The sequence below is a fragment of the Candoia aspera genome, chromosome 4 (assembly GCF_035149785.1).
Source record: "Candoia aspera isolate rCanAsp1 chromosome 4, rCanAsp1.hap2, whole genome shotgun sequence".
Taxonomy (NCBI): Eukaryota; Metazoa; Chordata; class Lepidosauria; order Squamata; family Boidae; genus Candoia; species Candoia aspera.
This window is the reverse complement of record NC_086156.1, coordinates 2,617,376-2,632,980: the sequence shown is the minus strand read 5'-3', so window position 1 is coordinate 2,632,980 and position 15,605 is coordinate 2,617,376. Positions and strand designations below refer to the sequence as shown.

General features: G+C 45.5%; 1 protein-coding gene across 1 annotated transcript in view; it reads left to right on the top strand.

The window, feature by feature from the left end:
* Window positions 1–15,605, top strand: part of PTH1R (parathyroid hormone 1 receptor) — a 109,940-nt gene that overhangs the window by 45,011 nt on the left and 49,324 nt on the right. The window contains exon 2 of the mRNA XM_063303260.1: window positions 7,061–7,166. Coding sequence (XP_063159330.1) covers window positions 7,061–7,166 — 106 coding nt within the window. The remainder of the gene's footprint in view (window positions 1–7,060; window positions 7,167–15,605) is intronic.

Genomic DNA, 15,605 nt, shown 5'->3' with positions numbered 1-15,605 from the left:
GAGAGAGAGAGGAGAGAAAAAGAATGATAGTGGGAAGAAGGAAGGAAGGAAGGAAGGAAGGAAGGAAGGAAGGAAGGAAGGAAGGAAGGAAGGAAGGAAGAATAAAGGGAGGGAGGGAGGGAGAGAGAGAGATAAAAAGAATGATAGTGGGAAGAAGGAAGGAAGGAAGGAAGGAAGGAAGGAAGGAAGGAAGGAAGGAAGGATAAAGGGAGGGAGGGAGGAAAAGAGAGAGGAGATAAAAAGAATGATAGTGGGAAGAAGGAAGGAAGGAAGGAAGGAAGGAAGGAAGGAAGGAAGGAAGGAAAGAAGGAAGGAAGGAAGGAAGGAAGGATAAAGGGAGGGAGGGAGGAAAAGAGAGAGGAGATAAAAAGAATGATAGTGGGAAGAAGGAAGGAAGGAAGGAAGGAAGGAAGGAAGGAAGGAAGGAAGGAAGAATAAAGGGAGGGAGGGAGGAAAAGAGAGAGGAGAGAAAAAGAATGATAGTGGGAAGAAGGAAGGAAGGAAGGAAGGAAGGAAGGAAGGAAGGAAGGATAAAGGGAGGGAGGGAGGAAAAGAGAGAGGAGAGAAAAAGAATGATAGTGGGAAGAAGGAAGGAAGGAAGGAAGGAAGGAAGGAAGGAAGGAAGGAAGGAAGGATAAAGGGAGGGAGGGAGGAAAAGAGAGAGGAGAGAAAAAGAATGATAGTGGGAAGAAGGAAGGAAGAAAGGAAGGAAGGAAGGAAGGAAGGAAGGAAGGATAAAGGGAGGGAGGGAGGAAAAGAGAGAGGAGAGAAAAAGAATGATAGTGGGAAGAAGGAAGGAAGGAAGGAAGGAAAGAAGGAAGGAAGGAAGGAAGGAAGGAAGGATAAAGGGAGGGAGGGAGGAAAAGAGAGAGGAGAGAAAAAGAATGATAGTGGGAAGAAGGAAGGAAGGAAGGAAGGAAGGAAGGAAGGAAGGAAGGAAGGAAGGAAGGAAGGATAAAGGGAGGGAGGGAGGAAAAGAGAGAGGAGATAAAAAGAATGATAGTGGGAAGAAGGAAGGAAGGAAGGAAGGAAGGAAGGAAGGGAGGGAGGGAGGGAGAGAGAGAGGAGAGAAAAAGAATGATAGTGGGAAGAAGGAAGGAAGGAAGGAAGGAAGGAAGGAAGGAAGGAAGGAAGGAAGGAAGGAAGGAAGGAAGAATAAAGGGAGGGAGGGAGGGAGAGAGAGAGGAGAGAAAAAGAATGATAGTGGGAAGAAGGAAGGAAGGAAGGAAGGAAGGAAGGAAGGAAGGAAGGAAGGGAGGGAGGGAGGAAGGGAGGGAGGGAGGGAGGAAGGAAGAATAAAGGGAGGGAGGGAGGAAAAGAGAGAGGAGGAGCAAGAACAGAGTTGGGGTGTGGGAAGATGGCTGTGGAGACCAAGACTGAGCCGTCTGAGGAAGGGAGGGAGGGAGGGAGGGAGGGAGAGAGAGAGATAAAAAGAATGATAGTGGGAAGAAGGAAGGAAGGAAGGAAGGAAGGAAGGAAGGAAGGAAGGAAGGAAGGATAAAGGGAGGGAGGGAGGAAAAGAGAGAGGAGATAAAAAGAATGATAGTGGGAAGAAGGAAGGAAGGAAGGAAGGAAGGAAGGAAGGAAGGAAGGAAGGAAGGAAGGAAGGATAAAGGGAGGGAGGGAGGAAAAGAGAGAGGAGATAAAAAGAATGATAGTGGGAAGAAGGAAGGAAGGAAGGAAGGAAGGAAGGAAGGAAGGAAGGATAAAGGGAGGGAGGGAGGAAAAGAGAGAGGAGAGAAAAAGAATGATAGTGGGAAGAAGGAAGGAAGGAAGGAAGGAAGGAAGGAAGGATAAAGGGAGGGAGGGAGGAAAAGAGAGAGGAGAGAAAAAGAATGATAGTGGGAAGAAGGAAGGAAGGAAGGAAGGAAGGAAGGAAGGAAGGATAAAGGGAGGGAGGGAGGAAAAGAGAGAGGAGAGAAAAAGAATGATAGTGGGAAGAAGGAAGGAAGGAAGGAAGGAAGGAAGGATAAAGGGAGGGAGGGAGGAAAAGAGAGAGGAGAGAAAAAGAATGATAGTGGGAAGAAGGAAGGAAGGAAGGAAGGAAGGAAGGAAGGAAGGAAGGAAGGAAGGAAGGAAGGATAAAGGGAGGGAGGGAGGAAAAGAGAGAGGAGAGAAAAAGAATGATAGTGGGAAGAAGGAAGGAAGGAAGGAAGGAAGGAAGGAAGGAAGGGAGGGAGGGAGGAAGGATAAAGGGAGGGAGGGAGGAAAAGAGAGAGGAGAGAAAAAGAATGATAGTGGGAAGAAGGAAGGAAGGAAGGAAGGAAGGAAGGAAGGAAGGAAGGGAGGGAGGGAGGGAGGAAGGAAGGAAGGATAAAGGGAGGGAGGGAGGAAAAGAGAGAGGAGAGAAAAAGAATGATAGTGGGAGGGAGGGAGAGAGGGAAGGAGGAAGACTTCAAACAGCAGACGAGCATACACTATTTTATGAGCTCTGATCCCAATCTGTAAAAGAACACAGAGCCGTTCCTCGGAGAAGATGTGAGAGAGCTGTTAAGGGGGTCTTGGAGAAGAGGTTACCCAGTCTGGAGACAGAGGGAGGTGTCAGAAAGAAATTCAACAAAATTCAACGCCTTGACGTTGCTTAGCGGAAGAATGGACAGAGAGAAACTTAGGCTTTTGAGATTGACACCAGCCCTTCGAGGTAGGCCAGGCCAGGAAATGGGCACAGCAGGGATTGCAGGAATGTTTTTGATTGTGGTCAGGGAGAGTAACAGAATTTTGAATTTCTTTCCTATGCTTCCCTCTTTCCCCAGACTGGGTAACCTCTTCTCTAAGCCCTTTCTTAACAGTTCCTGCCTTCCTTCCCCAAGATCCGCTCTAAATTCCTGTACAAAAAGTGAGTATTTGGGATCAGGGAAGCAGGCAAAGTTTGCGGTGGGAGATCTGCCGTTGTTTGAGAAAGATCACTTTGGAGGGGCCTATTGGTAGCCTGGCAGATCCTGAGAAGACAAGCAAGGTCAAACCTGCTCAAGACTTGGAAGGGAGACCACCAGGAAATCCTGGGCTCTAAATGGGGAAGTTGAACACGCTTCGAAGGGGTATGCAAATCCTCTCCATGTTACTGCCAAGAAAATGACGTGGACCCGTGTCCATGGGGTCACCAGGAGCTAAAGGTCCTCAAAGGTCTTGCCTTGCATAGCATGTCCCCTCCCTTCCTGCTCTTAAGGGCTGATTGGCAAGTATTATGTACAGTCACGCTACGTGTCATTCCAAGTTAAACCTTTTCATCCTTGGGCACTCCAAAATTGGGTAAAAGAATTTCTGACAGCGCCCCCAAGGCAGAGATCAGGCTTTTCGTTTCAATGCACGTCATGACCGATGACTCTCTTCTCCATGTTGCAGAATTTGAGCCAATGGCAGTAAAAGCAAGTCCTTCTCCCTTATTATCTTAATTTACGGCTTCATTAGCAGCTGTCAACCCCGATGTGCTTGCATCTCTGCCCTTTATCTGATTAATGTGACGAAACGTGGTGCCATGTGACCTAACGCTTAAGAGACGTGCCTTTGGGAGACACCGAAGGAGGTATAATTATCTTCAAGGTTCATAAAATAGCTTTCTGGTGAGCAGAAGGCAACACCCACCAACTCCTGAGTCTTTTTTCTTTTTCTAAACCTTTCGTGGATCAGTCAGTGGGAATTTCAATGGGATAATAATGGGATTTTATTGTAAACCACCCAGAGTCCCCCTTTTTGGGAGAGATGGGCAGTGATAGAAATTTGAAAAATAAATAAAAATAAATAAATAAAATAAAGATAACTTTCTAAGGTTTATTTTGGCCTTTCAATAGGCAAACCACCAGCAGCATCATTGTGGAGCAGGGTTTCTCAGCCTTTGGTGACTTTAAGATGCGTGGACTTCAAGTCCCAGAATTCCCTACCCAGCATGGCTGGCTGGGGAATTCTGGGACTTGAAGTCCACGCATCTTAAAGTCACCAAGGTTGAGAAACATTGTTGTGGAGGGATCAAAATGTCAAGATGGTGGCTTAGATCATGTGGCCACAACTGCCATCTTGACTTTTTTGACCCCTCCCCCCAGACACCCTACAAAGCACCTAAAATCAGCCCACCAATCATGCAAATAAAGCTTCCAGTCCTTGTTTGAAAAATTATTTGCGTTGTGCATTTAGGGATGGGTGGAAAAATAATCTCTTTAAGTGTGTGAGCCGCCTTGCGTAAAAACTCAATACTGGTGGATTTGTTTATGGGGGACAATCTCTGGAGTTGTCTTCTCCAAACTTATGCCCATCCTGGACATTTTAGCCAAGAGAGGATATATTGGTTTCCCTTCCTCAAAAAGCAGGGAGATGAAGTAGGGCTCAGAGGCAAGCCTTCCATTATTTTGAAATAGCTTACAATGAAATATAGTCACCCTTCATTGAAGGATGTGATGTAAACCCTCCACCCGCCATTGTCTTTGAAAGGAGATGTGGTGTGGTGGGGCTGATGTTGGACTAGAAGCAGGAAGACCCTGGTTCTAGTTCCCCCCATCGCAGCCACTGGAGCTCCTGGGGGCCGTGGTCCAGTCCCTGCCCCAGCCCCAAAACCAGGATGGTCCAGTGGGGAAGATGCTGGACTAGGACCAGGGAGATCCAAGGAGGTAACCATGGAAGGTCCATAACCTTCAGTGAAGACACCTCTTCCTAAAGTGGATCAATTCAGGCTGATCATAAATACAGAGCCCTTATAATTTGGGGGATTGTTGCCCTGGTTTTTATCCTCCTTTTGTCATTGTTTCACAGCTTTTCCCCAGAGGCCAGGATGTCACACACACACACACACACACACACACAGAGGTTTTAGTAAAACGATGATGAAAACAGATATATTTCGCTCAATATTTCAGGGTTTCGTGGTAATGTTTGAGCTGCCTGGTTTCTATCTTCTGCTTCTAGCCTGCTTTTACTCAGATGGTTGGGAATGGATTCAGGAGATGATGCGTAGATTATGGGCTGTTTTATTTGTCCTCTTTACCAATTAGGAACTGCCCAGAGTCTGTTAATTAAGGGTGGGATATAAACACTCAGCCAATAAAAATAAATAAATTCCCGCCTGCATGCTGCGGTCGGTTTTCAGATATTAAGCAAAGGGTGGACAAGAGCTACAGGTTAGACTGGGTTAGGGAAGAAACAGAGGGGCAGGAATCACTTCACACTCACACAAAGGTCAGAACTGCGGCCGTGTTAATCTTTTTATCCATTTGTGAAACGTGACGTCTGGCGGACTACGATCAACTCGCAGGCCCTTCACCTCTCTTGAAGCGGTCCAAAAAGAAGATTGGGGGAGAGAAAGTTCTGCCAGGCTGATATAATGGCCCTGGCCTCCTGGAGCAATCCTGCCTCTTCACGAAATGGAAAGCAAATGCATGTTTGGTTGGCATTAAATGGAAAACTCTCACCGCCTTTTCCTAAAGCAGGCTGTAATTCTATCCACTTATCGGGGAAAAACTCATTACGCTCAGTGGCGTGACTTCATAGCGTGAAATGGACAGCTTGTTTATGTAATGGCTAATTTTGTTTAAACTTTAGGGAGCATCATTTTTTAATTGCTTGTCTACTTTTGCTGTTTTATTTTACCAATTTATTTATGGTTGTGACTGTAGTTTTATTATCTGAGTTTGAGGCCCTCTGGGTGATTTTTATGCTGATATTCTGAAGTGTAGTAGAAAAATAGGAGAGAGGGAGAGAGATGATAGACGAGTGAGCGGATGGATGGATGGATGGATGGATGGATAGGTATATGGATAGATATATCCATATGATATATCTGTGATATATAGGAATGAATAGGTAGATTGATAGTGGGTGGATGGATGGATGGATGGATGGATAGATAATGATTTACTATATTCTTATTTCATTGTATTGTTGTTCTGAAATGGTTTTAAGTTTTAACTGCATTTTACTGTAAACCGCCCAGAGTCCCCCATGAGGGGGAGATGGGCGGTGAATTAATTAAATTAAATTAAATTAAATTAAATTAAATTAAATTAAATTAAATTAAAATGATAAGGGATGTATAGATAAATGATAGATGAGTGGATGGATGAATGGATAGGTATAGGATGGATGGATGGATGGAGAAAGAAAGAAAGAAAGGGAGAGAGAGAGAGAGAGAAGGAGAGAGAGATATGGATGGATGGATGGATGGATGAGAGAGAGAGGAAAGTAGGTTGTAAGATGTGAGTTAGTGTAATAGAAAGTCAGAATGACCTTGGAAGACGGGGAGGCAGGAGAGAGGCTGCCTAGGGAACGATCAGATAAAAGAGGGAGGAGCCCGCAGCTGCATAACGGGCAGAGAGAGAAACTTAGGAAGGGTCCGGCCTAGCTGATAAGGCGGTGAAAAGGGACGGTGGGAGATTTGTCCTTCCAGACTTGCAAGATGTAGCCTTACAGTAAAGTAGAAGTAGCTCATCTGGGCGTGCTTCCTGCCTGGCCCACCTGGGAGGGCTGGCAGTTAGGTACACAATCACCATTAAACAGGTATGTCTGTTAGGGTTTTGCATGCAGTGTTAAGAACTCAGCATTCTACATGAACTCAATCAGAGGCTTAAACTATTTTACTAGATGTAGAGTGTCCCCCTAACATTCTGGGAAGTGAGATTATAAATACCTAATAAACCACTGCTACAGAGAAAAACAATACCTCCAAGCACTTCTGTCTCTTAAAACTGCCCTGTGTTACACATCAAGGACTTTTTACATAAAAGTTATGGAAAACGCTTTGGCAAAATGTCAAAGGATAATGAAAAGTGATTTTAATTGAACCAGTTACGTTTTATAGCAGGTCACCAGGAGTCAACTTCAAGCCGAGGAAGACTTTTAAACATGTTTTTATGGAATCCCTCCCGTTTTTAACTGTTATCCAGCTCAAGAATCTCTGGGCAGGACAGCAAGGATTTAAATGGTTGAAATAAATAAATAAATATTAGCACATTCCCTTCCCTGCCCTCCCCCCCCACACATACATACCCACCCCCCAAAAAGACTCCCAACCACTTTATAAAGCACGCCACGAGAAATACCTTTGCAATCCGGATTTCATGTGCTGTTTTTCCCACAGGCGGATCCAGATGATGTGTTAACTAAGGAGGAACAGATCATGCTTCTGTTAAGAGCCAAAGCGAAGTGTGAGAGGCATGTGAACACTAGAGGGCCCCACTTGCCAGGTGAGTGTGTACTTTCCAAGCCAACCTGCAATTTCAAAAGCTTTGATTTTCTGCAGCATTTCTTTCACTGACTACCAGAGGGCGGTGGGAGCAGAGAGAGCAAGCAGCACCACCAGCACTGACAATGTTATCTACAGGTAGTCCTTGCTTAATGACCACAACTGGGAACGGAATTTCGGTTGCCAAGTGAAACAGTCATTAAGCAAATCCGACCCGATTTTACGACCTTTTTTGCATTGGGCGTTAAGTGAACCACATGGTTGTTAAGCAAATCACGCGGTTCCCCATTGATTTCCCTTGCCAGAAACCAGCGGGGAAGGTTGAAAATGGTGACCACGTGACCGCAGGACGTTGCAACAGTCGTAAATGCGAACTGGTTGCCAAGTGCCCAAGTCATGATTATATGACTGTGGGGATGCTGTGATGGTCGTAAGTGCGAGGACTGCTCACAAGTCCTTTTTCCAGCACTGTCGTAAGTCCGAACCATTGCTAAACAAATGGTCACTAAGTGAGGACTCCTTGTAGTTGGGTAATGAAATGTCTGCAAGCAAGTAGCCAAGCTCAGAGAGCACCAGACTCCCTCCTGCTTCCTCTGGATGTCCTTATCTCACTGTCTCCTGATTGGAGGACAGATGCTCCAGCTGTTTCCTCTCAGAAGAAGGCACTTCCTTTTTCTCTCTTCCTCCCTGGATAAAGATCAAAAGCTTAGAGATGCCAGTTTTCAGTCAAAGTTTTTCACCCCCTTAATAAATGCTACTTGTCTTTTTCCTTTCTTTATATATTCTTTTAAAAAAAAATTATTGAAGTTTTTTTCATAAGTAAAATACAAATCTAATAAAGAAAAAAGAGAAGAAGGAAAGGGAAAAGAAAGGAAAAATATAATGAAGTGCAAAGAAAAAGAGAGAGAAATAACTAAGGAAACTAAAGTTGATGGCTTCCAACCTTCTTTTCACCAGATATTAACAGGCCCATCGTCTCCCCTCCCGCTTAACTATCCCAGCTATCTTTATATACTCTTAATGGGGTTTTGTACAATCGCTCTCAGTGATGGCAAGTTCAAAATCTGCAACGTGGCAGACAGATTGTACACGTCTACAAAAGAGGTGGCGGGGCTTGGATCACGACACAGGGCCTGCCATCTTGCAGATTTTGACCCTCTCCTGTGGATGCCCCTGTCAGCTCTCCTAAATATAGGCTCTTAATGCAGTGCTTCCCAACCGTGGCAACTTGAAGATGGGTGGACTTCAACTCCCAGAATTCCCCAGCCAGCAAGTGTGGACTTCAACTCCCAGAATTCCCCAGCCAGCAAGTGTGGACTTCAACTCCCAGAATTCCCTAGTCAGCATGCTGGCTGGGGAATTCTGAGAGTTGAAGTCCACCCATCTTCAAGTTGCCACGGTTGGGAAGCTGCTCTAAGGAATGATCTAGAGGATTTCTCCAAATTTTGCTGACATCCAAATTAATTTTGGCCACAGCACTGAGGATTATAACTACGCTTACGGAGTCCTTATGGTGGAGTCAATTATGCTTGACTTGGTGCTGCAACCTTCAGGGAATGAGCTGGGTCTTGGATCTATTGCTTTTCAATGTTTCTGATTAGCAACTGGAACAGTGAGATAATACAGTTTCTCCAACTTTCAGACAGCACAAACTGGGGTGGGACAGCTAACCCCAGAAGACAGAAGCACAATTCAAAGCAATCCTAAATTTAGAGAAATGAGCGGAATAAAATTCAACAAAAGCAAAAGCGAAGTTCTTCATTTAGGAAAATGAAGTCATGCCCCAATATAAGCGGTCCTCGCTTAACCACAATTGGGACTGGCGTTTTGGTTGCTAAGCGAAGCGGTCATTAAGCGAATCTGACCCAATTTTACAACCTTTTTTGCAGCGGTTGTTAAGTGAATCATTGCAGGTGTTAAGGGAACCATGTGGTTGTTCAGCAAATCATACGGTTCCCCATTGATTTCGCTTGCCAGAAGCCGGCTGGAAATGTGTGAACTGGGGAATTGCTGGCTGGGGAATTCTGGGAGTTGAAGTCCAGACCTGTTAAAGTTGCGAAGGTTGAGAAACACTGCATTAGAGCCTAACATGCAACCTTCACTAGCCTGGGGGGATCTTACTTTCATACCCAGTTACAACCTAGAATACACCAATTCATCGTTTCTGACATAAATCTCAGCCCGTTCCTAAGTCAACCTTCATCTTTACTTTTTTGCAAGGTCCATCAAACTCCCTCCCCAAGATCAGACCATATTCATTCAGATCTGCTGCATCTCATTCCCTTTCCTTAGTTTCACAGGCATACGTTTCCCTTCTCCTTCTTTCATTTCATATGTTAATTCATGCTCTGAACCATCCTCTCCCCTTACATTCCATATGCCATGATGCTCACCAGGTGGGACCCTGAATATCTTTGCCACCCATTACAGCTTCGGTCAACTGAAATTTTCACGTAAAGTTTTTTTAGTAAAATAGAGAAGGTAGAGACCAGGTTACCGGTCTTAGTCTCACCTATGCCACCCACCACATTCCCTGCTTAGAGTAAGAATCGTTCCAGTTAGTTTGGGCCAGCGTGCCACAAACACAGCCACAGCCCAGTTTTAGTTGGTTGGTTGATTGATTGATTGATTGATTGACTGTCATCTGGTTGGGGTCAACTCTTAGCAACCACGTAGATCTTCCCCAGGATGATCTGTCCCCAACCTGGTCCTTCAGCTCTTCCAAGGGTGCCCCCATTGCCACTGTAACTGAGTCCATCCACCGTGTTGCTGGTCCTCCTCTTCTGCTCTTTCCTTCCACCTTTCCCAGCATCAGAGCCTTCTCCAGAGAGCTGGGTCGTCCCATAAGGTGTCGGAAGTAGGATAATTCGAGCCTCTAATAATAACTCTGAGTTGATTGGTTTGATGATCCATCGGTTTGTTTCCCTGGCTGTCCGCGGTCTTCTCAGGAGACTTCTCCAACACCCAAAATTCAAAAGCGTCTGTACTCTTCCTCTCCTGCTTCTTCAAAGTCCAACTTTTGACTGTATAGAATCTCACAGGGAAGACCGTGGCTTGCACGATTCTGACCCTTGTAGGAACGGACACATCGCGGCTTCTGAATTCCTTTCCAAGGCCTTCACGGCTGCTCTACTGAGTGCTGGTCTGCGGCCTGTTTCTTGCTTCTTTTACTGTTGATAGCCGATCCTAAAAGGCAGAAGCTGTCTACTATAATCCCAAGCATATTCTGGCTGTTCTATGCAAACTTGTTGTTTATTCGTCCAGTCGCTTCCGACTCTTCGTGACTTCATGGACCAGCCCACGCCAGAGCTTCCTGTCGGTCGTTGCCACCCCCAGCTCCCCCAGAGATGAGTCCGTCACCTCTAGAATATCATCCATCCACCTTGCCCTTGGTCGGCCCCTCTTCCTTTTGCCCTCCACTCTCCCCAGCATCAGCATCTTCTCCAGGGTGTCCTGTCTTCTCATTATGTGGCCAAAGTACTTCAGTTCTGCCTTTAATATCATCCCCTCAAGTGAGCAGTCTGGCTTTATTTCCTGGAGGATGGACTGGTTGGATCTTCTTGGACTCAAGGCACTCTCAGAATTTTCCTCCAACACCACAGTTCAAAAGCATCCATCTTCCTTCACTCAGCCTTCCTTATGGTCCAGCTCTCGCAGCCATATGTTACTACAGGGAACACCATTGCTTTAACTATGCGGACCTTTGTTGTCAGTGTGATGTCTCTGCTCTTGACTATTTTATCGAGATTGGTCATTGCTCTTCTCCCAAGGATTAAGCGTCTTCTGATTTCCTGACTGCAGTCAGCATCTGCAGTAATCTTTGCACCTAGGAATACAAAGTCTTTCACTGCTTCTACATTTTCTCCCTCTATTTGCCAGTTATCAATTAAGCTGGTTGCCATAATCTTGGTTTTTTTGAGGTTTAGCTGCAAGCCAGCTTTTGCACTTTCTTCTTTCACCTTCATCATAAGGCTCCTCAGTTTCTCTTCGCTTTCAGCCATCAAAGTGGTATCATCTGCATATCTGAGATTGTTAATGTTTCCTCCAGCGATTTTAACTCCAGCCTTGGATTCCTCAAGCCCAGCATGTCGCATGATGTGTTCTGCATACAAGTTGAATAGGTAGGGTGAGAGTATACAGCCCTGCCGTACTCCTTTCCCAATCTTAAACCAGTCCGTTGTTCCGTGGTCTGTTCTTACTGTTGCTACTTGGTCGTTATACAGATTCTTCAGGAGGCAGACAAGATGACTTGGTATCCTCATACCACTAAGAACTTGCCACAATTTGTTATGGTCCACGCAGTCAAAGGCTTTAGAATAGTCAATAAAACAGAAATAGATGTTTTTCTGAAACTCCCTGGCTTTTTCCATTATCCAGCGGATATTGGCAATTTGGTCCCTAGTTCCTCTGCCTTTTCTGAACCCAGCTTGTACATCTGGCAATTCTCGCTCCATGAACTGCTGAAGTCTACCTTGCAGGATCTTGAGCATTACCTTACTGGCATGTGAAATGAGTGCCACTGTTCAATAGTTTGAACATTCTTTAGTGGTATGGGGATATAAGTTGATTTTTTCCAATCTGATGGCCATTCTTGTGTTTTCCAAATTTGCTGGCATATAGCATGCATCACCTTGACAGCATCATCTTGCAAGATTTTGAACAGTTCAGCTGGGATGCCGTCGTCTCCTGCTGCCTTGTTATTAGCAATGCTTCTTAAGGCCCACTCAACCTCACTCTTCAGGATGTCTGGCTCTAGCTCACTGACCACACCGTCAGAGGTATCCCCAATACTGTTATCCTTCCTCTACGGGTCTTCTGTATATTCTTGCCACCTTCTTGATCTCTTCTTCTTCTGTTAGGTCCTTGCCATCTTTGTTTTTGGTCATACCCATTTTGGCCTGGAATTTACCTCCGATGTTTCTAATTTACTGGAAGAGGTCTCTTGTCCTTCCTATTCTATTGTCTTCTTCCACTTCCGCGCATTGCTTGTTTAAAAATAATTCCTTATCTCTTCTGGCTAACCTCTGGAATTTTGCATTTAATTGGGCATATCTCCCCCTATCCCTGTTGCCTTTTGCTTTCCTTCTTTCTTGAGCTACTTCTAGTGTCTCAGCAGACAGCCACTTTGCCTTCTTGGTTTTCTCTTTCTTTGGGATGTATTTTGTTGCCGCCTCCTGAACAATGCTGCCAACTTCTGTCCAGAGTTCTTCCGGGACCCTATCTACTAAGTCCAGTCCCTTAAATCGATTCTTCACCTCCACTGCATATTCCTTAGGAATATTAGTGAGCTCATATCTAGCTGATCTGTGGGTCTTCCCTAATCTCTTTAGTCTGATCCTAAATTGTGCAAGAAGAAGTTCGTGATCTGAACTACAGTCAGCTCCAGGCCTTGTTTTTACCGACTGTACAGATGTCTGCTACCTTTGGCTGCAAAGGATGTAGTCAGTCTGATTTCGGTGTTGTCCATCTGGTGAAGTCCATGTATAGAGCCGTCTCTTAGGTTGTTGGAAGAGAGTGTTTGTGATGCAGAGTGAGTTGTCTTGGCAAAATTCTATCAGCCTATGTCCTGCTTCGTTTTGTTCTCCCAGGCCATGCTTACCTGTAATTCCAGGTGTCATTTGACTGCCCACCTTAGCATTCCAGTCTCCCGTGATGAAAATAACGTCTCTTTTAGGCATGTTGTCCAGTAGGTGCTGCAGATCCTCATAGAACTGCTCTACTTCAGCTTCTTCAGCATTTGTGGTTGGGGCGTATATTTAGATCACTGTGATGTTAGATGGCTTGCCCTGAATTCGAATTGAGATCATTCTGTCGTTTTTTGGGTTGTATCCAAGCACTGCTTTCGCCACTTTACTCTTAATTATGAAGGCTACTCCATTTCTTCTGTGGTCCTCTTGTCCGCAGTAGTAGATCTGGTGGTCATTTGATGTGAAGTGGCCCATTCCAGTCCATTTCAGTTCAGAGACGCCCAAAATGTCTATCTTTAATCTTGACATCTCACCCATAACCACATCCAATTTGCCCTGGCTCATAGATCTTACACTCCAGGTTCCAATGGTGTGTTGATCCTTAGAACATCGGATTCGCCGTTCACCACCAGCACCGTCGGCCGCTAGCCGTCCTTTCGGCTTTGAGCTAGCTGCATCATCGCGTCTGAGGCTAGTTGAGCTCATCCTCTGTTCCTCCCCAGTAGCATTTTGACCATCTTCCGACCTGGGGGTCTCATCTTCCGATGGTATACCAACATATCTCTGGTTGTACTGATCCATTTAGTTTTCACGGCAAGAATACTGAGGTGGGTTGCCATTACCTTCCCCAGGGATCGCATTTAGTCTGACCTCTCTGTCATGACCTTCCCGTCCTGGGTGGCCCTTCACGGTTTAGCTCATGGCATCATTGAGGTGCTCAAGCTCCAGCACCACGACAAGGTAACGATCCTTTGCTGAAGTCTATGCAAACTAGGATCTCTAATCTTGCAAGCCAGTATATTGTTACTTGCATCCCAGCAATGAGTAGATATATGAATGTATTAACTGTTGCTGCTAAAGTGTGATACAGTTAATGTCCCAGCTGCCAGAGAAGCCTGGTCCGCTGCATCAGTTGGCAATCCCGTGGAGGGTTTTCCCTGCAAGAATCAGGCCTCAAATATCTAAGGAAGGAAAGGGCTAGACCTGGGGGGGGGGGGCGGGGGGGTGGAGGGAAGAAGAGGAAAGGGAGCATCCAATGCAATGTTAACCAAGTGCTCCTCCCCCAGGAAAAAGGCTGGTTTAGTTTCATTTCTTTGCTATTTTGGGAGTCTCTTAATTGGTGCCAGATGAGCTGAGCAGAGGGAGAGAGCTGGATTAGTGAGTTTGCAGAGTGTGTGAGGGGGTGGGGGTGCGTGTGCAAGACACTCTTGAGCCCTGCAGCTGTTCTTTCTTGAAACAATAGGACATGCTTTCAGCCACCCAACAAGTATTTCCCCTTTACGCCTCCTGGAAGTTTGAGGTTTCTCTGTCAAGAAGCCTGGGACTCTTTGTTATGCAAACAGTCATTAAAAAACAAAAGTTATTTGTTCAAACAAAGTGAAATATCCTTTTCGGCTTATTTTCCCAAGACCCGGATCCCACCTACCTGAAGGAAGTCCCTAGTGATTTCTTATTAGATCAATTTATTGGCCTGCAAACTTCAGATGCAGATTTTTTTTTAAGCACTTTCTACCCCAGAATATAATAAAAGAAGGAATGACCAATCAGATGGCAGGGCCTGGCTGACACTCAGCAAGACTGGCCCTGGTTGCACTTTGGATAGGAGACCACAAGGAAATCACGGGGCTGCAGGCTAAACTGGAAAGTCAAAAATTATTCCGGAAGAGAGCAATGACAAGAAAATGACACAGATGCACCCATGAAGTCAACAGAATTTGACTCAAAAGAAGAAACAGACTCCCCACCGCTTCTTTGCCTCAGCAATGTGGGGTGGGGTAGTATGTAGCGAAGGCTTGGACTAGCATCAGAGAGACAGGATATAAATCCAACAAAGTCAAAAGTTTTCTTTTAACCCAAGAATTGCTGAATGTTTTTTTTCAGCCTGAGCTATCTTTCTCTAGCTATCATGGTTTCTTCTGATTGCACCTCCCTGCAAACTTTGGCAGAAAATGTCTTGCCCAGAGCCTCTGCGGGGGGGGGGCGTTCAAAAAAGTCAAGATGGCGTTTGAGACCATGCAGTTGAAGCCCACCCCTTTTTAATAGATATCCCATGTGTGATGCAGATAAAAAGGAGGCAGGCTTGGACTGCATGACCAAGGACACCCTCTTGACTTCTTTGACCCTCCCTGGGGACACCTCCAGCCCATCATCTGCTCCCTGCTTCTTGGAGATGCTCAGGACTGTCTGAAGAACTTTGTGGGTAGAGGAACCAGACCAATTCATTTTATTCCCTTTTTATATAAAAGGAAGAAGGGATTTTTGGTTACTCCAAAAGCAACTGTAGTTCATGGGTGGGGCGCCCTTGGGTCTCCCTGGGGCGGGAGTGGGCCGCTGGGGAAGGACAGAGCGTGCCGATTGGTCCCCGGTCCTCTCCGCCTTTTGAGGTCAGCAGGAGGGAAGTCGGAGAAAGTTTCCCCCAAATTGGAGGTCTTTCTGAGCAAATGCAGCCTCCGAGCGCCGTCAGACCCACTTGGTCTGGAATTTGTTAGCTCGAACTAATGAGATGCTGGAAATGAAGTCACAGTTAATTAAGAGGAAATAAAGACACTTCACAAAAATGCTAAAGAAGTGGCTTCAGTGGGTTGAATGGCATGGGGGGCTGTTTTTTTTTAAATGAACTCCCAAGTCTGCTCATAATTCAGGCAAGGTGGCTATAACTTTCTGCAGCCAAACAAGCCTTGGGTGGCTGGAAACCTCAGCATTAACCATCAGCTTGTCTGGTGTGATCCTCATTGCTATTATTACAGGTAGTC